The 21,761-nt window shown below is 48.1% G+C and overlaps 3 protein-coding genes across 3 annotated transcripts; 2 read left to right on the top strand and 1 right to left on the bottom strand.

The window, feature by feature from the left end:
* The first annotated feature begins 724 nt into the window (after positions 1-724).
* Positions 725-11,257, top strand: JPT1 (Jupiter microtubule associated homolog 1). The gene is made up of 5 exons (XM_083874765.1): positions 725-874; positions 3,442-3,584; positions 4,193-4,290; positions 6,172-6,199; positions 10,294-11,257. The coding sequence occupies exons 1-5, from the start codon at positions 819-821 to the stop codon at positions 10,440-10,442; spliced, it is 474 nt and encodes a 157-aa protein (XP_083730891.1). The 5' UTR covers positions 725-818; the 3' UTR covers positions 10,443-11,257.
* Positions 11,258-12,172: 915 nt separating this feature from the next.
* NT5C (5', 3'-nucleotidase, cytosolic) lies at positions 12,173-18,646 on the top strand. The gene is made up of 5 exons (XM_083874606.1): positions 12,173-12,383; positions 17,117-17,217; positions 17,290-17,350; positions 18,092-18,206; positions 18,286-18,646. The coding sequence occupies exons 1-5, from the start codon at positions 12,201-12,203 to the stop codon at positions 18,426-18,428; spliced, it is 603 nt and encodes a 200-aa protein (XP_083730732.1). The 5' UTR covers positions 12,173-12,200; the 3' UTR covers positions 18,429-18,646.
* Positions 18,647-18,982: 336 nt separating this feature from the next.
* On the bottom strand, positions 18,983-21,257 carry ARMC7 (armadillo repeat containing 7). The gene is made up of 3 exons (XM_083874607.1): positions 21,058-21,257; positions 20,838-20,981; positions 18,983-19,987 (listed from the first exon to the last, which is right to left on the bottom strand). The coding sequence occupies exons 1-3, from the start codon at positions 21,122-21,124 to the stop codon at positions 19,650-19,652; spliced, it is 549 nt and encodes a 182-aa protein (XP_083730733.1). The 5' UTR covers positions 21,125-21,257; the 3' UTR covers positions 18,983-19,649.
* Between the last annotated feature and the right edge of the window lie 504 nt (positions 21,258-21,761).

Genomic DNA, 21,761 nt, shown 5'->3' with positions numbered 1-21,761 from the left:
TTTTGAGGTGTTGGTGTTCCCCACCAGGCCTGGGGCCCTGCAGGGCCTTCGCTGTGTCTCAGCCCTCGCCGGATCCAACCTCCAAGGCCACAAGAGCCTTGTGCCGACACCTCCCGCCCTGCCTCGGCCTCGGTGCGGCCCGTCCCTGTGCCCTGGAGCCACTCCATGACACCGCTGAGGTACCTGCAGGGCCCGCACGGGCCGGGCACGTGTGAGTGTGCGGGAGCCGGGCCTTGCGCGCCCAAGGGGGTGCCAGGGGTGGGTTTGGCGGCGCGATGGCCGCTCTGGTGGCGTGTCCTGGGCGGTGTGTGGGGACAGGAGCCGTGCCGGGGTCGCGGACCCAGCGACGGGGAGTCATAACCTCCCTCACGGCCCGGTCCCTGCAGAGGGGCAGCGCCGCGGGGACTTTTGTCTGGCCTAAGGTGCGGCTGAGCCAATGGCAGATCGCCGGCGGTGAGCGACAGCCTTCCCGCCAATCACCAACAAAGGGGCGCCACCGCCCACAGCCAATCACCGCAGAGCAGACGTAGTGCTTCATCAATGGGCTCTTAGCGGTGAGGCAAGGCGCCTCGGAATAGACAGGGAGGCGAGGCAAATGGGAGAGTGGCAGGGCGTTGTCCAATAGGAGCTCCAGACTGTCTTTGAACCGCCCAATGAGGAGGCCGAGGGTGGGCAGGGCTTGTGGTGTCTATAAATAAGGCGGCGGTGCGGGCGGCGGCCGCAGTTGTCACCGGTAGCGGCAGGGTCGGTTGACGCGAGGCGCTCGGACCCCGGGACCGTCACTGTACAGAGCCCTTCCCTTGGTCCGGCCTCCCGCCATGACCACCACGGCTACGTTCTCGGGCATGGACCCCAATGGCAGGAACAGCTCCAGGTGTGCGGGGGCTCCAGGGCCGCTGGGACCCAGAGGGCGGCGGGTCTGGGGGTGCCGGGGAAGGCTTGTCCGGAGCGGCTCCCGGCGGTGCCAGGGCGCGGTGCTGGGGCGGGGGCTCCGGCCGGGCCGGGGCTGCGGGCGTGCGGTTCCTCCCGGCCTCTCGGGCGGGTTGGCCGGAGACGAGGGCGGCCGCACCCACCTGGACGGGCTGTGGGGGCATCCCGGGAATCACCCCGTGCCCGGGGGAGAGAGGCGCGGGAGCTGCCGGGACCCGCCCGGGCCGCTCGGTGCGGCCCCGCCGCCGAACAAAGGAGGGAGGAGGCGGCTCCCGCCTCGCCGCGCAGGCACGGCGCGGGGGCGGGGGGCACCGCGCCCCTCCGCCCAAAAACCCGCCCGCCTCTCCCCCCATGGCCGCGGCCCCCGCGCCCCTCAGCCCCGGAGCCGCCGCGGGCTGGGTGGGGCCGGGCGGGGCCGGGCGGGCTCCATTGTCTGCTCTCCCGGCCCCCCTGCCCGCGCCGCTCCGCCTGAGGGCCGCTCGCTCCGCCCGGAGGCCGCGGGCCGGGGTCGCCCCTTCCCGGGCTCAGCCCCGCTCCTGAGGGCGGCAGGGGCCGGGAGGGGAGCGGGGGAGCGGAGCCTGTCTGCAAACAAAGAAAACTTGTCAGGTCGGTGCGGGGGAGATGCACCCGCGGTCTCGGCAGCCGCAGCTGGAGAGGATCGTGTCGCTTTCCACGCGATCGTGGCTTTTTTCTCTGAGGTTTTGGCCTGACAAAGCGGATGCTTCCTCTTCCCCTTTGGCTTTTCAGCGTGCATTTTAAAGCGAAAAAAAAAAAAAAAGTCTTTACAAAGCCCGTCTCCAAACCTTTCAGCAGAGCTCTTCCTGGAGCTGTGGGTGGATTTTCGGTGTGGACGTCACTGGGTATCAGGTGGAATTTTAACAGCGTTTCATTGCTTGGAGTGTTAAACGTGGCTTTCATAAAGCAGGTTACAGCATTTCCAGGCTGTAAGAGGCTTCTAATAAAATCTGTCAGCCTTTACCTGAGGCTCCTAAAAGGGATTATTCCTTTTTAGCAGTTCGAGTGATGGATGTATTTTCCCCTTTCAGTTGCCTCTTCTGTTAATGTCATTAAGTCTGTCAGTGGAAACTGTTGTGGCCCTTAAGAGAGTACTGGTTTCACTGGTCTGGTAAAAGAGGGGATCTAAGGTTTGGGAACAAGCCCTGCTTTGAACCTGTTCTTCAGATTAGTAACTGCAGCAGCTATAACGATGAAAATAAACCCTCTATACGTTTCCTCAGAGAATAAAAGATAAAGGAGTGATTCAAGACCATTACACGACATCTTGATTCAGAAAGGAGACAAAACAAGTCATAATAAACCCTACTCTCCAGTCAGCTGGGATCTTCCCGTTAGCAGCTGAGCATTAGTAATCCTTAGAAAAAGAATTTTGCTAGGAAAGGTATTTTTCTGGTTATGTAACAGTAAATATCCATGTCACACACGTTTAGGAATTTCCCTTGCCCTTGGGGTGTTTGAGCTTTGTAGGCTGGAGAAGCGTTTTTGTGTTGCAGCTGGAATGTAACAGGCAGGAATTCTCCCAAGATGTGAATTGTACAACTGGACACACTTTGTGTTGAATTCCCAGGTTTAGAGCATTAACAAGCTGGGTACTGATTCCTGTTATAACTTCAATTTCTTAAATTATTTGTTAAGAAGGGCAGGTGTGCACCATCCTTAGTTTGTCCTGGTGTTCATTTTGGAGCCCTGAGGTGTTGAAAGCCCAAGAAGCCCCAGGTTCTGTTGGTGTCCTCACATCTCTCTGGGAGTTCTGAAAGTTCCCACTCACAGTTTTGTTCTCCTGCCTTTTGTCTGGCTTCTCCAGCTAACCCAAGATCTCCTGCTTGTGAAAATAAGATCAGGAGGAGTTTATGTTTTATTTTCTTTGCTGCAGCTGTTCATTTTGGTTGGATTCTGCAGGTTGGAAAGCAGACTGCAGTCAAGCTCTTGAAGTACTGAGCAGGCTTCTTTTGTGTCTAAGAGCAGATTGTTAGATTGAGGTTACATATCTGGAGCTTTGTACACGTGTCTCTCCTAATAATAGTCAACTCCAAGCTGTTTAATTTCACCTTTTACTTCCAGACCAGCAGCATGCTGCAGACTTGGGTGTTTTCCTGAGGAAACAAATCTAAATAAAGGCTGCAGCCCCCAGCCATCAGTGGTGCAACCTGTCTTTTGATTCAAACTTCAGTCTTCACTCTGCAGCCAGTTTGAAGATTAATATTAACCTTCCCAGGGTGCTCTTAAAAAAGCTGGAATTTGACATGCCTGCATAGTTATTTTTGTTTTTTTATTTGGCTCACAGTGGTGGGAGCAACCCTTGGTGTGATACTGGATGGAACCAAGGGCACAAGAGGAGCGTGAGAGTGTTTTATTTTTGTAAGTGCCACTGAAGAGCAGTGGAGATAACAGTGCCAGGATGGGATTCTGTCAGGAGCTCACCTGGCTGGTTGCAGTGATGTGCTGGGAGGGGAGCTGGGGCTGGCACGGGCTGTAAAGGTTTTCTGTCCACAGGGTGCTGCGTCCTCCCGGCGGCGGCTCCAACTTCTCCCTGGGCTTTGATGAGCCCACAGAGCAACCCGTGAGGAGGAACAAAATGGCATCCAGCATCTTTGGAACTCCTGAGGAGAACCCACCTTCCTGGGCTAAAGCTTCAGGTAAGGCTGTAGTGCTTTGTTTCCACATCTGCTGATGGGCATTGATTCATTTTGTGGCTGATGCTGCTGGTGTGGAAACCAGAGTTCCCTTCCTGCTTGGTGCTTTGGGGTTATAAATGATGTCTGCTTGCAGGGGATTGTTTATTTCTCATTAATTTCTTCCAGAAGGGGGGTTATGCAAGTGTTGGGCATGTTGCAAGCAGAGAATTGTATTTTGGATGCAATTTCTCCAAGTTCAGTCACACAAGTGGACTTGTATCTTAACTATTTGGAGTAGCACTGATCGGTCTTGGTTATTCAGAGGAATTTTAGCCTTGTGTTCTCACAGATTGGGTTTAAGCTTTCCTTTCTGCAGAGCACTGCCAGTAAGGGTGGCCTTGGGACCCCAAACTCCATCTCTTTAAATAAAGACACCCTCACTGCATGGGGTGCTGCTGTAAGACAATAATTTGTAAGTTATCATCTAAAGGACCAGAACTTTTTAGAGTGGTAAAGTTCTAATTTCAAAGAAAAGCTTCTCCCTAAGTACCCAAACCTGTGGCTGTTCATGATCTGCTTTCACATGAAGTTTATCTTGCAACCTGATTAGAATCGATCTCTGCTTGTAGGGGCTAAGCCAGGTGAAACCAGAGACAGCTGTGAATCCTCTGGACCACAAAGAACAAACTCAACTGAGGCAAACTGTGGAGACTTTGTAGATCCCAAGGTCAGTACTTGACTACAAAGAGCCTGATAATGGACAATTGACACTCTGTGTGGGGTTGATTTATCACGGATGTTCACACAGTCGGAAGCATTGTAGGATTTGAATCCTTTCTCTCAAATTTGTTTTTTTCCTGGAGGTTCCCCTTTCCATCCGATACTCTTCCAGTATGCTGAGGAAGGAAGGGCTGGATTTTTCACAAGGACCACTTTGTAGAGCTCTTAACCCATCTCATTGCTGAGACAGTAATGAAGTGATGTGAAATCTAATTTCAGCTCTGTGTGATTGTGGGTTTAAACATCTCAGAGACAACAGTTACTACAGCAGACTCTGTGTGAGTCTGACAAAGAACTTGGTTTCACATCCCAGCAAAATCTTACCTCAGCAGTATCAATGCTTGTTTTGTTTTAATAACACCATCAGGTGTGTTATTTTCTATATAATCTCTTTACCTGATAGCAATATGGAGCATGATTTGTACTGCTAATGGTGTTAAGTAAAATTTGTTAATGTGTAATTACATTTAATGTGGAAAACAGGGTTCTTTTGAAACACAGTAAATTCAGTAAAAAAACAGTAATTTGTCTGAACTTAGATCCCTAGAAATGTAGGATAGCCTGTATTTGCATGAACAAAATGGAAAAAAAAGAAATCTTGTTTAAAACTCTCCAGCCTTTGGTTTTCTGAAAAGAACTAGGTAGGTAAATAATTATCTCAAACATTGTAGCAGACACCTTTTATCTTAGGTTTTATTTTGGTAATTGGCATCAACCACCACAATCCATTTTTGTTGTTAATTGTAGCTTTGAGTCACAGAACTGTTCTTTGTTACAAAGAATATCATGTTTCAATTTAGCAAATATAAGTGAGTTTGTTTTCTGTGGTATATTTTCAGCTATAAATTTAACAGTTTAGTCTAATTCTTTCTACTTAATTGTTTTAAATACTGTGGTTCTCAGCTTTGCAACAGATTCTTCCCATGTGGAACACTTCACTTTTTTTCAGTAGTTCAGCTGCAAACAGCCTGAGACTTAAGGTGATACAATTGTGTCAGATTCTGTGCTTTTTTAAAATCCCAATTTCTGCAGTTTCACTGTGTGATTAGCAATGTTAAATCTATGAAAGTTGATAAACCTGATGCCATTGAGGAGCCTTGGCTGCTGCCAAGATCCTTTTCTTTATGTCAAGCTGCAGCCTGTGAACACATTCAGCATGTAAAGAACTGTTTATGTAGTGAAGGAAACTTCATAGGGAAAAAAAAAAAAAAAAAAAAAAAAAGCTGATTTCTGTTTCACAAATGAAGTCAAATACCCTGGACAGAACAAATGGTCTTGGCCTTGCCAGCAGATAAATGTTTGGTGTTGCAAAGAGTTGCTCAGTAGAAAGCAGAGGACACTCAACTCTTGCTTGTTGCTGTCAGTGTAATTTTTTTGTCCTTCCTGCTGAGCAGTGGGAATATTCTGAATCCTGTCAGTGCTGCTTGATGTGGGATGCTCTATACAATAAAGTGTTTTTACCCACCTCTGTCCCTCACTGTGGCAATAACAAATGTGCCACTTGTCATCAGGATTACTCCAATATCTGTTCCAACTTTTAGAAGTGTATTAGACAAATAAAGAACTGGCTAAATTATAAGTCAATCCATAAGAAATGGTGCTTTCAAGCCATGATTTCAATCTGCAGAATTATGAGTGCAGAGCCCACTGTGCCACTCTGGGTTCTGTCCCTCAGAGCCTGTTGCTGCACTAAAAGTGCCTCCCTGAGTCTGTGGCTCAGAATGTGGTGCCACATAGAGCCCAGTCACCATGGAGGAGTATCCACTCCATGGAATAGGAAAATGCTTTCTGAAACATGGAATGTAACATGTTTTTCTCTCTTTTCTAGGGAGGAGATGTTGGTGGTGACATTTTTGGTGAGTAACTTCCTTGGACTCCTCTAGTAAAAGCCTGTTGCAGGTGGCTTTGCAGTAGAAGAGGATGTGGGATCTATAAATGGTCATTTGTTAGGAGAGAGGCAGCCTGGGCTTGTCCTTGGAACCCATCAGATCATCAAAGTGACCAACTGCTTCAGTGGAGTTTGGGCATGGAGGGAAATGGTGCTGTTGTTCATCAGGGTGTAGAGAACAGTCCTGTTGGTTTGTTTTGCCAGCAGCTGTTGGTGTCAGGATTTGTCTAAGTACCAGAAGGTAAGGTGGAGACTCTTGCAGAGAGTTCAGGTGACTGAAAGGCCACGCTGCTGTTGAAGTTGCTTCTAGTTAAATAGGACAGTCAACAGAAATGGTTTTAGTTTAGCAGTTTCCTTCTTCCCCATACAGCAAACTCCACGTTCACAGAAAGAATCAAACCCAGCTACTGCTCCTGCAAGTGTTTGCATTAACCAGCTCTTGACTTCCTGTTGTTTTTTAAATGCTGATTTTTGCCAAGGAAGTTCATCTGCATACTGCAAATCTCCTGTAAACAGGCATTTCCCCTTCAAGTGCTTTTTCTACCTCTGAGGCTGGAAATGTCTCCTTTGCAAGATTCACTTCAGGAATATCTGACTTCCTGATGACAAGAATGTGTTTGTTGACTGCTGCTTTCCAAGTGCTACTTTCAACACCTAAGACTGGTGGGACGTCCCTGAGGCCATTAGCACCTCCATGTCCTGAAAAGGCTTTGCTGGGAGGGGGGGGAGAGCTTTTCCAAAACATTTCCACTACCTCAGAGTGATATCTGTGCCCAAAATAAGTGTTGCCTTTCTAGCAGGCAGCTTCTAATCCAACTGTACAGGCTCTAGGATTTCTTTCCCATGTCTGTGTGATCTTAATTAGCACTTGTAGGCATCTAGAGTTTATGCATTGAGTAGGAGGATGTGGTTTGCTAATACAAGAAAACTGCTCTGAGGGCTGTGCTGTTTTTCCTGGTGCTTGTTTAAACCAGCTCCCCACAGGGCAGAGGAGATCCCACAAACAGCAGGGAGGTGAGAAGGGCTGAGGTGCCAGGAAGCAGAAACAGGGTTGCCTGGGATCAGGACAGCTGCCTGAAATTTGGAGTGCAAAGTGGTATTCCTCACTTTTTTTTAAAAGTTCACATTTTCACAGGTGTTGTATTTGTCTTTTGGTTTGTTTCTGGCAAGTGACAGTGAAGGAAGTTCTTACTAAGGGTCAGGTGAATCTATGCTGGGAGGAAGTTAAAAAACAAGTGTTATGGAAGGTAACTGGGATTGTTTCCTGTTGTGGCCATGACTGAAAATTAAATCTTTCAAGGTGCCCAAGATGAAATAAAAATGGCAGTCAAAGGTTTGAATGTTAAACTTCCACTGATGGTACTTAGGAAGGAGCAGAAATTAATAACTCCTGGAAATGGTGTCTGTGGCAGATACCTGAACATCCTGATGGATTGTTAAAGGAACTCCTACCATTGATTGCTTTGTGTTGTAGCTCAGTCTTGTTAATCTGGTTGTCACTCCCCTGGATTTTCCTGCTGTGGGGTGGCAGACCTGGGCTGCTGAACATCCCCCTGGTACACCTGTGACTTTGTACTGGCATTGTAGGGCTGTCTCTGGGGTTTGGGAAGGAGCAATGAACACACCTCCAAGCAAAAGCTGTCTGCTGACAAATTCACAGCACAACCAGATTCTTAATAGGTTTCTGTCATTAAAAATGTTTATTCCTTTGAATGTAGAAATTATTTTCTGTATGTAACTGATTATAAAACCCCAAGTATGTGTCAGGTGGGATGTATATATTTATTAATCAAGATTGTCTAGGGAAAAGAAATACTTTGCAGCAGGGCTCTTGTTTCCTCTTTGGGAGCTGTAGTTCCTTTCTGGACATCAGAGTTCCCAGTGGCTTGCAGTGCACTCAGCAGGGAGATGGTTCAGGGATTAGACCCTTTCTGAGGAGGGAAGAGCTTAAATATCTTCTCTGATCCTGTTGGTTTTATCACTTCACACATCAGGTTGGCAAACTTCCTTTGATAATGTGGGAAGGGCTAACATGTAGCAGCTACACAAGGAGCTACAGAAATTCCCCCAAAGCCTCCTGGCCTGGTAATTCTTGTTTCTTTTGTGATCCAGGGGCAGTGTGAGCTGAGTGAATGTGAGCAGCTAAGGAGAATTAGACAGAGCCCAATTGAGTGTCAGCAGTGCCTGACTGTAGATGACCCACAGGAAGGTGGAGCCTGGATCCTGCACAGTGCTGGGACTGTCCCCAGGCAGGGACATTCAGCACTTGCTGAGTCAGCAGCTACAGCAGCTTCAGGCTTAAAGTGTGGGATAACTGTTTGTTTGAGCTGTGCTGGGTTAGGGAGCACAGCAGGGAATCTGGAGTGGGGATTATTCCTGATTCCATGGGGCTGTGCTCAGATGCTGGAGTTCTTTGAGGTTATTGTAAGTGTGGATATGGAGGGAGTTCAGTGGACACAAGTGGGGTTTTGGTGTTTTTGATAACATTTTGCATTGAATAAAATAAACTGAGTTCTCACAGGATGAGAGAAAAGCTGCTGTTGGGGGTAGGAAGAATAGGAGGCAGAGGGTAGGACTTAGTTACTAACTTTCAGGTTGGAAAAATGAGCTATGGGAGGTGATGCTGGATGTGGTTTTATTCACTGCCTTCTTCTGTGACCTGGAAAAGGCAATGAACAGTGAAGTCTCCAATTTTGTTAGTGATATTACCTCTTTCAAGCAGTCAAATTGTGCTGATGGTGGGAAAATCTCACTGCCAGGACTCAGCTAAATGAGACAGGCAGGTATAAAGGCAGGATAATCCCTGTGTAAGGAAGTGTAAAGTAATGAATCTAGGGGAGAAAAAACCCAAAAGCTAAACTATTGCAGCCTCATGTTCAGCTCTTTGCTGTGGTGCTCCCAGGATCTGCCTCAAGCCCTTCCCCTTGAATTTCTTTGAGTTGTTTTGAGGTGCCAGCAAAATACTGAATGTCATCCAGGAGAGGATGGAAAATTACATCATTTTTTCTGTAAACAATGATAATACCCCCATATCTTGAATTGTATAGAGTCCTTGACACATGAAGGGCAGGGGCTTGTAGTGGAGGTGACAGGGAAGGTGAAGGGGAAGATGAAGGGATGCAGTGGCTGCTCTGTGAGGGGAGATTGGGATAGTTGTGCCTGTTCAGTTTGAAGAGAAGGCTGGGGAGGGAATTTCATCAAGATCTACTAAATCATGAAGCTTAAGCTGAATGTGCAGCAGTTCTCTGAATTCTCCCAACCCAGAATTAGTTATCATGAGAGAAAACAACAGGATCTGTTGAAAACAGGTGAGGTTCATCCTCACCCCCAATATCAGGGGCTACTTGGTGCTGATTTGGGCCTTTGGCTCAGAACTGGTCATGCTAATCTGTAAAAATGGAGATGCTGATGTACTTGCTGTACTCAATTGTCAACAGTGCAGATACATTAGTTGTTTGCTCCAGTATCTAAAGTGCTTCCTGTGAAGAATTCCTTCTGTGCCCTGTCTTCACTTGTGGTTGCTCAGAAGGATTTAAAAGAAACTCTCAGGAGCTCTCCAGGGAGTGTACAATCAGAGCCCCCCCATGCATGGCTGTTCCCTGGTGTGTCCTGTGTGAAGCCTCAGAAGTGTGTCAGATCTCCTTCCCTCCAGTGAGGAAACTGCACTGGGGATGCATTTGAGCTTTTGGTGGTGCTGCTGTTGACTCCCAGCACCTGCTCAGACCTGAGTGACAATGCCAGAGTCACAATGCTGGCTGATTATATGTAGAAGACTTAAACCTTAAGCTGCTTTCCATCGAAAAGAATGAATTTGCTGGTGTCCCCTAATAGCAGCTGGGTGAATGTGGCTCTTGCTGAAGGCCTGAGACTGAACTGTAAGGCCTCAAATTTGATCTGAGAAACACTTCTGAGAGCTGAGTCTGGCCTGCCAGTGGGTGACAGCACTGGAGTGTGTCTGTACCCCTGGACAAAACCGACAGGAGCTGAGCTTCCATCTGAGCCAGGCAAACATCTGGCTCTCATCATCCACATCAAACACTTTAAAAGCTTCTTTTCTTCTAGAAAACACTGAGGCTGATGTAGAAGCTGCCCCAGGTCAGAGTGAAGAAAAGTCCCTGCCTGCTGCACCTGTTCCTAGCCCAGTAGCACCAGCACCTGCACCCTCCAGGAGAAATCCACCCGGTGGCAAGTCCAGCCTAGTGCTTGGTTAAACCTTTCCCTTCCTGACTGTTTTGAACTTGTGTCTGTTTTTTTCCCCCCATGCTTGTGATCTGCACAACTTGAGCCTGACTGTACATCTCAAATTTCTTTCATTAAAAAGAAGCACTTTATGTACTCCATCTTTTTTTGAAATCCAAGGGTTTTTTCCACTTCTGTCCTGTGTTTCCCCCAGATCTACTGGAAGTGACATGAGTGTTTTCTAGTGATAGACTTGAGGGAAAGCTTTATGAAGTATTGTAATGTAATTCAAAGGAGAGTAGCTTGGTTATAAGTGTGCTTAGAGGGTTTTTGTACTGAGATTTTTTTTTTTAGAACCCCTTAGCTTTACAAGGGTCTAGAATCCTGGTTAACCAGGCCAGCACACAATCAGCAAGAGCAGTCCCTTCCTCCACATGTGGGATGTAGGGATCTAAAAGGCTTCATTGACTGCATGTGGTAAATGCCTTGAGCCCTGCTGTGCCATATAAATCATTAAATGGTTAATGTACACCATGCTGCCTTTAAAAACAATCCTGATACGGGACTACTATGACACAGGGTCTGTGCCAAATAGAGGGCTGATGACCAGAGCCACCTGGCCTAGTGCTGGGAAGGGGCTGATTCAGACTTTATTCAGTAAAGGTGGAGTGGATCATATGAATAAGAATTACAGGGCATTTTTTTTTACAACTTGACTCAATGATGTGCATGATCATGCTGGTGCTTGACCATGAGGTGAAAATCTCATCCTTTAAAGTGTGTGTTGTAATTTCACAAAGCTGGATTGTTGCTTAAAAGTAAATAATATAGAAATTTTGAAGCAGTGTTTCCTGTGTGGGTTTTATTTCACGGGTTTGGGTTTGCTTTGTTCTCTGTTGTCCTTGTCTCAGCCAACCTGCCCTGCTCTAACAGAGGAGAGTTCTTTCACCTGGCTTGAGGTCACCATTTGCCACCTTCCCCTGAAGAGAGAAACTCACTTCTCTCTTCATTTTTGTCTTCTGGATCAGAGAACTGTGGAATAAGGCTTGATACATATAATCTGTTTTATCCAGAATACTGTTTTTTTTTTTTCCTCAAGAAAACCGAGAAAAGCTTATTTTCCTCATTAAAAAGGAAAAAAAAGGGGACCCTAAAAAGGGAGGGGATGGAATTGAGGGTGAACCATGAAGTTCTCTGCAGCCCTGGAAGGGCTCTGCTGCACAGAGGATCTGTATGGAGCTGCCGTGTCTGCTGGTGCCTTTTCCACCCTTCTCCTGGAAGAACAAGTGCCTGAAAGCAGCCTGGCTTTCCAGATTCCTGCTGGAGAAGCCCTGCCCTGGGGTGCTGAACCTGCCGGACTGGATTTGCTCTGACGTGCCCCTCCTTTCCTCCATCCCTGCAGCTGCTGTGCGCCATGCCCTGCACCGGCTGCATACAGAGCACGGGGACTAACCCTTAAATTAATATTTCCTTTGCCAGCCCCTGCCCAGGGGCCCTTGTTACTGTTCCTCGGTGGCTGCCGAGGCTCCCTGGGCTCTTTCTCCTCGGGGCGGGGTCCTGGCAGCCGCATCCCCCCACTGCGGGGTCCCGAGGGGTGGCGGGGGCGGCTTTTGTGCCCTTTTGTGCCCTTTTGCTCCATTTCCGCTGGAGCCCAGCGCTGTTCCCACCAGGAGCTGCCCTCGATGCCATCGCCCCGCCCCCTCATGCATATTCATAGAGCTCGTACATATGGATGAGCCCCGCCCGTGCCGGAGCTGGGGGCGCTGCTGTGTGCCGGGAGCGGGATCGGGATGGGCAGCGCGGCCGCTCCCCTGCGGGTGCTGGTGGACATGGACGGGGTCCTGGCCGATTTCGAGGGCGCGGTGCTGCGGGGATTCCGCGCCCAGTTCCCGGCGGAGCCGCGCGTGGAGCTGGCGGAGCGCAGGGGCTTCTCGGTGCGGGAGCAGTACCGCAGCCTGCGGGAGGACCTGGCGGTGAGTGCGGCCAGCACACCCCCTCACCCCGCTGGGAAACCCCTCCCTGACCACTGCACTGTACAAAGCTCAGCCTGGCACCAGGGTTTTTTAAAAAAACCTTTAATTACCTGCAGGTTTTTTTGTCTGTGTATGCCTAGATGGGATTCCTTTAAGGAATATTCACTTAAACAATAAGTCGTGTTTGTTTATGTAAGGTAATAACCAAATTCATGGCTACTCAATATACTTACAAGTTCCTAGTTCCAGGAACTTTTGACCATCAATAGTCATCGATCAGAGCTCTGGCAGTTTGGAGCCTGTGGAAATGCTGACTGGATTCATACTCTGTCTATCAGCCACTGCCAGGAGCCTGTACTTCTCTATAGGACAGAAAGGAAATTAAATTATCATTTCTTAGCAGTAAAAACGCCCAGGGCCAGTACAGGATCTTAAAGTGAGCAATGAACTTCTCAGGGAATGTGTTCAGCACAGCCTGGATCAGCATCTGTTCCATTTCCTTACAGAGTCATTGACTATCCTGGGGTGACCAGAAGGAAGGCTGGAGTCTGGATTCACAGTATTTCTAATTTTGCTTTGCAAACCTCTCTGTTACTCATTCAGCCATTAGCAAACATTAGAAATGGCAACAGTTTGCATGGCCAGAGGATGTTCCACCAGCTTTCTCCTGCTGTTCCTGATCTCTGACCTGCTGTGCACTCGGCTTGTCAGGGCATGCAAAGGGAATATGGATACAGGATTTCATTCTGTACAAACCCAGATAAGACAAATATAGTTCTTGTCCTGCTGTGGAGCTGTGTGAGCCCGTACAGAGTGCTCAGGGAGCTTTGAGTAGGTTATTATTCTGCTGCAAAGCAAGAGCAAGAACATGAGTAGGTAAAGAAGAAGATGGTTCAGTGAATGGTTTGATGGCAGAATTCCCACACACACATCCCTCTGTAAAGGGCTGCTTTTCCTTCTGGAAGAAGTCACTGATTATCAGTACACAAATTAAGGCTGCATGAAACACAAAATCAGAAATACTGTGAATCCAGACTTCACTTTTCCTTCTGGTCACCCCAGGACAGCCAAGGACTCTGTAAAGGAACTGGAACAGATGCTGATCCAGGCTGTGCTGAACACTTTCCCTGAGAAGTTCATTGCTCATTTTAAGATCCTGTACTAGGCCTGGGGTTTTTTTACTGCTAAGAAATGGCAATTCACAGTCATTTCACTCCTGTTCCATAGTGAGGTAAAGGCTCCTGCATCAGAGTAAGGGACAGGAGTGCTGGATCCAGTCAGTGTTTCCACAGGCTCCAAACTGCCAGAGCTCTGATCGATGACTATTGATGATCAAAAGTTCCTGGAAGCAGAAACCTGTAAATATAGTCAGTAGACATGAATTTGTCTATTATATTACATAAACAAACATGATTTTTTGTTTAAATGAGTATTCCTTAAATTAATCCCGTGGACAAAAAAAAAAAAAAAAAAAAAAAAAAAAAAAAAAAAAAAAAAAAAAAAAAAAAGCTGCATGTAATTCAAGGGTTCTATTTCTGGAATCCTCATTCCCTAATTTGGTTCGTGCTCATCCTGTTCCTCCCCAGACCTTAGGTGTGGCAATGAAATAACCAGATAACTGGTTTGGATCCCACCCACACCAGCAGTGGTAGAAAGCTCTTATCTTGCTGTTCTGGCCTGACTTCCTTAGGAAATGAGCTTTATGGAGCTGTGCTGTGTGTCTGTCTCCTTCAGTAATCTCTGGAGCTTTGGGCTGGTTTAGGTATGTTTAGCAAAACAATAAAGTTACAAAGATTTGAGGCTCCTTTGGGTTTTATGTAAATGCCATACATTAGTTTAAAAACAGAGCCTAAGTTTGTTCTGCTGTGACTCTACAGAGTGTCTGTGGGACAGGAGAATCCCTGTGGAAAGTCTCTCACTGGCTCCAGCTGCAGGGAAAGCTTTGGCAGGAACCAGCAGCCCACACAGGGCAGTTTGTGGGGCCATGTCTCCATGCAGGGAAACTGAGGCTGCACTTTGTCAGTACTGAAAGGAGGGGGTGAGCTGGACACCAGGGGGTCAGATGGACACCAGAAGGTCAGATGGACACGAGGCTGTGTCAGGCATTGGCTGTGTCTGTCCATAAACTTCCAGGGTGAGGGATATTCTGATATTCTTGTGCCAGGGCCTGGGAAGTGCTGTGGTGATGATTTATGCATCACCTCTTCCTGAGTGGTGTTCATGCTTAGTTGGTGCTGAGCAGCTGCCCCTTGAAACTTGAGACATTACTTCATTTTTGTTTCTGCTTTGATTGCAAGTTGATAGTTATTTTCACACTGTAAATCCATTTTATTTAGAAGGACTTCTAATCCATTTTATTTTGTTGAAGATTTTTTCACTGCCCTCCTGTGTGTGACCATTTTGTTGGTGGGGATTTATCCCTCTGTTTCCTGGCCCCAAGCAGTTTCAAGAAAAGGATTCAACATCCCCACCAGTGGTAAAAATTTCCAGAATTATTTTTAAGTCCTGCAAATGGGAAAGCATAGGGACAGATACAGTCCCTCCAGTTTTGTATCCAAATTGTTCTCTTACTAATAGAAGTTAAAGGGAGATGTTCAGCATCGATGGCATAAAAATGAGGAAAGAAAATGGTTTTACTTTCTTTTTCTGGTCACTTTTTTGTGAGAGGAAGTGGCTTTTGGTTCCAAGAGTCATCAAATCAAGTTTCTTTCACCAACAAAGCCAGACTTTTCTGTGACGTGGTGGAAACTTGCCAGTTTCTGGTGTCTTGCTGTAGGATAAAAGAGCTTTCAGACAAGAGCCCCAAGTCTGTAATTCAATCTCCTTGGGAAGAGCTCCAGGGAATTGTTGCTGGGATCAGGGAGGCTTTGCATGGAAACAGAGATTGGGGCAGATTTGATTGCCACGTCTGAACCTAGACAGGCTCCTTAACCTCTTTTGACTGCCCTGTGAAATCAGGCAGAGCTTCCAACTTTCTTGCTGTTGATTTATGAGCATTTGTAGGTGGTGATAACTGAGTGAGCTTCAGGATCTGGGAGTCTGGTTTAATGCTGACTCTTCCTCACTGCTGCTGAATTGAAATGGGTTTTTGTTGATGTGCTGCTGCTGATACAGAGCAGGGAGACCTTCAGCTGGACTCTTCTAAGCAAAGGCTGCAGCCTGCCTTTAAAGAATACTAAACAAGAATTACGTTTTCCAAACTGTTCAGTGGCATGGGAATGTATGACTTTAATGCTTGCAGAAAAATGCTGCTTTGACAACTCTGAAGTTCACTGTGTTACCCCAAGGAAGTTAAGATTCATGTGTCTCAAGGTAAAGATATATTGGAGGCTGAACCTCTCTGAAGGTGAAACTTGGGCCTGGAAGGGGCCTCAGCCCTTTGTGCTGTTGTGGGTCCTTTGCCATGATGGGATGTGGGATAAGGAAGGGGAAAACCCATCAGCTGTGACCTGCTGTGAAACACTCACTTAATACAGGCCACTGAACAGTCACCAGGGAGCAATTCCTAAAATTAACTAACCAGAGCTGGATTCAAACCAGTAAATTTCCTAATAATAAAGGGTGTGAAAATGTCTTACCAGTAAATTAAGAAGAAAAAGGACTGGAAGGACAGTCTTACCTGGAAATTGCCCTGGAGATACTGTTCTTCCTTTCAGAGGTTAAAGATTCCACTGTACTGTATCCTATTAAATACCTTTTTGTCCCATTTTTGGTAACATTGCTCCTCCAGTAATCTTGTTTCTTTCCTATTTACACTCACTTAAAAATTATTCTACTTTTAGAGCTAACCTCCTTCACCACTTGTTTATCATTAATTTCCTCTTTGGTTCATGTGGCATCCCACCTCCCTGTATGGAAGGTGGATTTACACTGAGAGCAGGTGCAGACACAAAAGGGATAAAGCCTTTAATTGCAGAGCTCAGCCCAGTGCTGAGCCAGGTGAGGCACCCTCAAACCCAGCCCAGATGGGGCTCATGGGGTGCACAGGTCACCTCACAGAACCAAAGGTTCTTGGGGAAATGCAGGGATCACCTCTGAACTTCCTGCTGCAGTTTCAGACTCTTTGGAGCAGACTTTGCACCAGCCCATGACCTCAGGGGAGCAGCTCCATCCAGGCTGGAGCCAAGGCTCCTTCAACAGTATTTTAAGTGGGTGATTGAAAATCAAAAAGCAGCAAAGACATGGAGCTTTCCCAGTGTTCTCATCCTCATCCTTCCCTCCTGCAGAAAGAATTCCCCCCAGGTGTGGCTGTGCTGGCCTGACCTTGGCACAGTCACCACTGTGCCCTGTTTGCTCTGAAGAAAAAGCGCAGTGCCTGTGTCTGCCCACCCATCCCGGGTGAATTCCTGAGCCCTCAGCTAATCTCAGCCAAATGTGACAGAGGAGGAGAAGTCTCCAGCTTGTTCCTTTGGTTTTCACCAGAGTCAGATGAAAGAGCCCTGCTGGGAAGGGGTGGGGTGGGAGCTCTGCCTCTCTCAACCCCCCCAGAGACTCCAGTGGGTCAGGGCTGGTTGTGGGAGCAAAGCCAGGCCAGGGTCAGCTCTGCCTCCTTATGAGCCACCAGAAAGTGACTTCTCCTTCTTGAGTGCCCAGGCTGGACCTTTCCCAGAACCCAAAGGTGAGAAATTTTATAATTCCCTCCTGGGCAGAAGCACCAGGCTGTTACACAGGGGGTGACTGGAGGGTGCTGTGACAGAGCACAGCCACTGCTCATCATTCTCTGCCTCCTGCAGGACAAGGTAGCCAGTGTCTATGAGTCACCTGGCTTCTTCCTAGACTTGGATCCAATTCCAGGAGCCCTGGAAGCTGTGCAGGAGATGCTCCACATGCCAGAGTAAGGACAGTTTGCACCCTGCAGCCCTTTTCCAGGACTTTCCCCTGCCTAACAAAGGCTGTTTCTTTTCAGTACTGAAGTCTTCATTTGCACGAGCCCTCTCCGGAAATACGAGCACTGCGTCGTGGAAAAGGTGGGAGAGAATTGTTTTTATTGTGTTTAATGTTGCTTTTGCAAGGTCTTTCTGTTTCATACTACCCCAGTTGGAACTACTCCTTTCTAAAGACAGTAGCTGCTCCAGCTTCCAGGCTTCCCTCAATCCCTATCTGAGCAATAGCTTCCCATACACTGAGCAGTAACTCAGGACAGGGAATCTCCAAGTGCCACATGGTGCTGAATTACTGTGGAGCATGTGAGCCCTGGGCTCTTGGAGCTGAGCTGGGACCAGCTGTGTCAGCAGGTTAACAGCAAAGGAACTGTTGTAGCATGGCCCACAGGGGATTCCACTCTGGAGAACCACCAACCAACAAAACATACTTCAGTCTAAATCTGGAACCTGAGATATCCCAAAGAGGTCAGTGCTGTGTTGAGGAGGGTGTAGTGTTGGAACAAGTCCTTTTTGCCCGTGGCACGAGAATGGAAGGGGGACTTTGGTCACTGGAATGACTTAGATGAGTACAACCCACGTGCTCTGGGCAAGCAGCCAGTGCTTCACACAAACTCAACAGTTGAGCACAGCCAGGGCAGTGCTGAGTGAAGGCTGTCACATAAACAGGTTTAATCAGCATCCTGGGCCACAGCCAGTCTCCACGTGGGGATTCCTAGACATAGATGAAGGTTTACAGGGGGAAGAAATTTCTCTGTTAGGGCTGGTCTGACATGAGTGATCTGCAAACAGCACAGTGGGATTTTCTGCCGTTCCTTGTCTCTGCAGTATAAGTGGGTAGAGAAACACTTGGGACCCGAGTTTGTGGAGCGGATTATTCTGACCCGAGACAAGACCATGGTGGCTGCTGACCTGCTGTTTGATGACAAGGACACCATCCAAGGTCTGAACAGCATTTCCACAGCTGGCTGCTGGCTGGGGAGCCACCCCCAGCTGATTCCAGCTTTTCCCCCTTCCCACAGGGGCAGAACCGAACCCGAGCTGGGAGCACATCCTGTTCACCTGCTGCCACAACCGGCATGTCCAGCTGCCAGCCCCGCGCCGCCGCCTGCGCTCCTGGGCCGATGACTGGAAGGGCATCCTGGAGAGCAAGCGCAGGCACTAGTGCAGGAAGGGGATGTTGCACTCTTCCCACTGCCAGGGAACAACCGGCCCGTGCCCTGCCATGCCCAGGAGGCACTGTCACTGCAGGGATCAACCAAAGTAAGAAATGAACTGCTCCTGTCAGAGTGCTCGGGGTCTCTGGAAGATTGCTCTGCACTCAGTTAATTTCTGTAGTGTTTGGGATGTTTGCTGATGGAGAAGAGAAACTATAAACTCCAAGCAGCTGTGGTTGGATTTTTGTGTGTTTAACCTCGCTCCTGTTTGGTTTGTGCTGTCTGGGGGCAGAGGGGAGAGAAAAAGAGGAAGAAGGCTCTCAAACATGAGCAGATGCAGTGTGGGTGTCTGTCAGGAAGCACTGGCCTCAACAGTCAAACCTTTTAAATTTTAGGTATTTAGCCACCCTGGCTATTGGGTTTTCTCTTGCCTCATGGCTGATAATGAAAAGAGACTAGGCTGACTTCAATTTCTTGGCCCGTGTGCTTGAGTAAGAGTGGGCAAAGGCTGCAAGTGCAGGTAAAAATATTCATGAGCTCACACAGAACTGATTACACAGCATTTAAGTTAATGTTTTATTAACAGAAGCTTTTACAAGACAGCTGTTCTCATGAGCCAGACTGCCATGAGCCACTTTTTTTTTTTTTTTTTACCTTTCTCACCAGTGGTAATGAAAGACAAACTTACCACTTCTTCATTTATAGGGTAGCTACAGCGTGCCCTATGCAGTGATTCCCTAGCTGGCTGCCTGTGCCATAATTAGAGGATGGCATAACTAGTGCCACAGGGATGGAGAGATTGTGAACTGCCAGGGCAGGGAAACTCCCTTCTCTGCAGGAGGAATAAATTTCTGTGACATTTCAGTGACTTGAGTCAACACTTAATGACACTTGTCAAAGACACTGAAGGGGAGAGGTACAGCACAACTACCCCAGAAACTGGAGTGGATCTAATTTTGCCCAATAACACAAGCAGAACACCCCTCATTGCTGGGAAGGGTAATTTGTGCAAGCCGGGAGCTGAGCTGCACTTGGCAAAGTACTTTCCAATGTGCAGCCATGACCTGCTTTATTTTAAATATTTGCTCGCAGGCTTAGCTGTGTGCTTGGCCCAGCTGCCATGTGTTAGTGCTGTTCCATCCTGTTTGTTAACACCAGCACTGGTGGGATGAACTCCCCTCTTTAAGGCTGCTCTTGACCTGCAGAGCAGAGAGCGACAACAGCCCCGCTCAGTCCTTGGGCAGAGGAATCCCCACTGCCGTGTGCCTGCTGAGGTTCCTGGCCTCCTCCACCTGCGGGGGGCTGCAGTAATCCTGCAGGAAGATGGATGCCAGGTTGCTGAGGCGCGTGTTGGCCGAGAGGGAGAAGCGGAGCATGCACTCCACCACGGGCAGCGCCGTGGTCTGCGCCCGCGAGCGCGCCGTGGTCAGGAACATCAGCGCGGTCACCGCCGACATCACCGTCTCCTCGTTGGGGCTGGACAGGCAGTTGATGATGGGCTCCACCCCGCTGGCCTCCAGGATGTACTCTTTGTTTGTTTTATCCAAGCACAGGTTGCAAAGGCCACCTGGAACAGCAAGAGGAAAGAGTTTGAGGTGATGCTCATCCTGTTTCTAACATCCAGATCTTCTGTATGGATGGAAAATTCTTAACCCTAGTTCCCTAGGCTGTGTTTTTTTGATCCTTTCCAACGATTTTCCAGCAGCACATTCCTCCTCCTGTGTATCATTAGAGGGCACTGTTAGTGCTGTACATAACTGCTTCCACAGAATGATTCCAGGAATGCTCACTCATCCCTAAAGGAAGACACAAGCCAGCAGTTTATTGCAGGTGCTATAGAAAGGCAGATAATGCACATAACAGAGTTAGTAGCCAAGCACAGAATGTTTGCAAATTGAAACTTTGAGATGCAGCCACAAACCTTAAAAATCAAATACACTTAGTATCATTTCACAGAACTACTCGCAGCATCTGGCCCTTCAGCTTATATTCAGACCATGAAAAATCACAGTAAGGCAGTTCCTCAAATGATTTATTAAAAAATGTCAAGTAAGTATTCTAGCTGACCAGTTGCCAACAGCAGAATGGTTACATGGATCTGTACAATGTATCCGGCAAAAATCTATGTATTAATGACTGCCTCTCTACAAGGAGAGACTTCAGTAAAATATTAATCAGGTAGTGTTTAGGGGAAAAAAAACCCACCAAAACTTTTTCCAGATAGTGTATCTTCATTAAGCTCTGTAAGGACATGGAGGGACCTGCCTGTCTCTGACTTCTCTTCCGCTGTGCACTAAATGAGGTTTTATCAGCACAGTGTGGGTTTGTTTTTGGAGTCCTGCGTGAATTGGGGGCGGATTAAGGAGCAGGCGGAGCGCGGGGCCGGTATCCCCCGAGGGGGCTGGGGCAGCCCTTACCCATGGCGAACTCCACCAGGGTCTCGTTCTCCTCGGTGAGCATATCCAGGAACAGATCCAGCACCTGCAGCTGCCGCAGATACTCGTAGTTGCTGGGATCGTAGGCGAAGTTGGCCAGGTTCGCCAGCACCTGCTCCTTGGCCTCTGCAAGGGAAAAGGGCCGGTGTGTGTGAGGAAACGCTCCACACGGAGAGGGCGAGAGAGCGGCGGCGTTTGTTACCTGTGCTGTCCGTCACCTGGAACTCGGTGACGAGCGCCTGCAGATACTCCAGCCGCCCCAATTCCATGGCGGGGCACCGCAGCGGGCTGCCCGTTCGCCCGGGCAATGTCGGCTCAGGGCCCGGTGCACCGAGGACCGGGCAGGAACCCGCCGCCTTCGCCCAGCAGGAACAGCCCGCCCGCCGCCATTTTGTGGGCGGGACAAGGCGGCGCCGTCTCCCCCCAAGCGGGGCGGGAGCGGCCGCCATTTTGTGGGCGGTGGGAGGGTCTAGTTCTCTCAGGGGGAGAGGTGGTGGCTGCTCCTCCTCTCTCTGTAAATAAATTATCTATAATTATATATTTTATAAATTATATATATTTATATTTTATAAATTATTATATTAAAATGTATTAAATATAGAAAATTAAAAAATGAGCCTGTGTCGAGGTATTTGACTGTCCCATTATATGGCAAAGCTTTGGTGTTTAAACGCTTTGTTCTGTGAAGCAGCTGACCCTTTCCCCACTGATTACGCACTTAAAGAATTTTCACCTCTGTATATGTTTTGCTGCTCCATCCCAATGATGCTGTTCCAGTAGTAGTGCTGCTCTTGGATCAGTTCCAGTTTAAATAACGAGATTGTTCATGAAGCTGAGGGAGAAAAGGTAAAAACAGCACAATACGTGTACAGTGAGGTAAACTACCTGGGGAAAAAAAGAAACAAA

This window comes from Zosterops lateralis (assembly GCF_965231275.1).
Source record: "Zosterops lateralis genome assembly, chromosome: 18".
Lineage (NCBI taxonomy): Eukaryota > Metazoa > Chordata > Aves > Passeriformes > Zosteropidae > Zosterops > Zosterops lateralis.
Note: the sequence above shows the minus strand (reverse complement) of the source record. Positions and strands in the feature narration are given on the sequence as shown.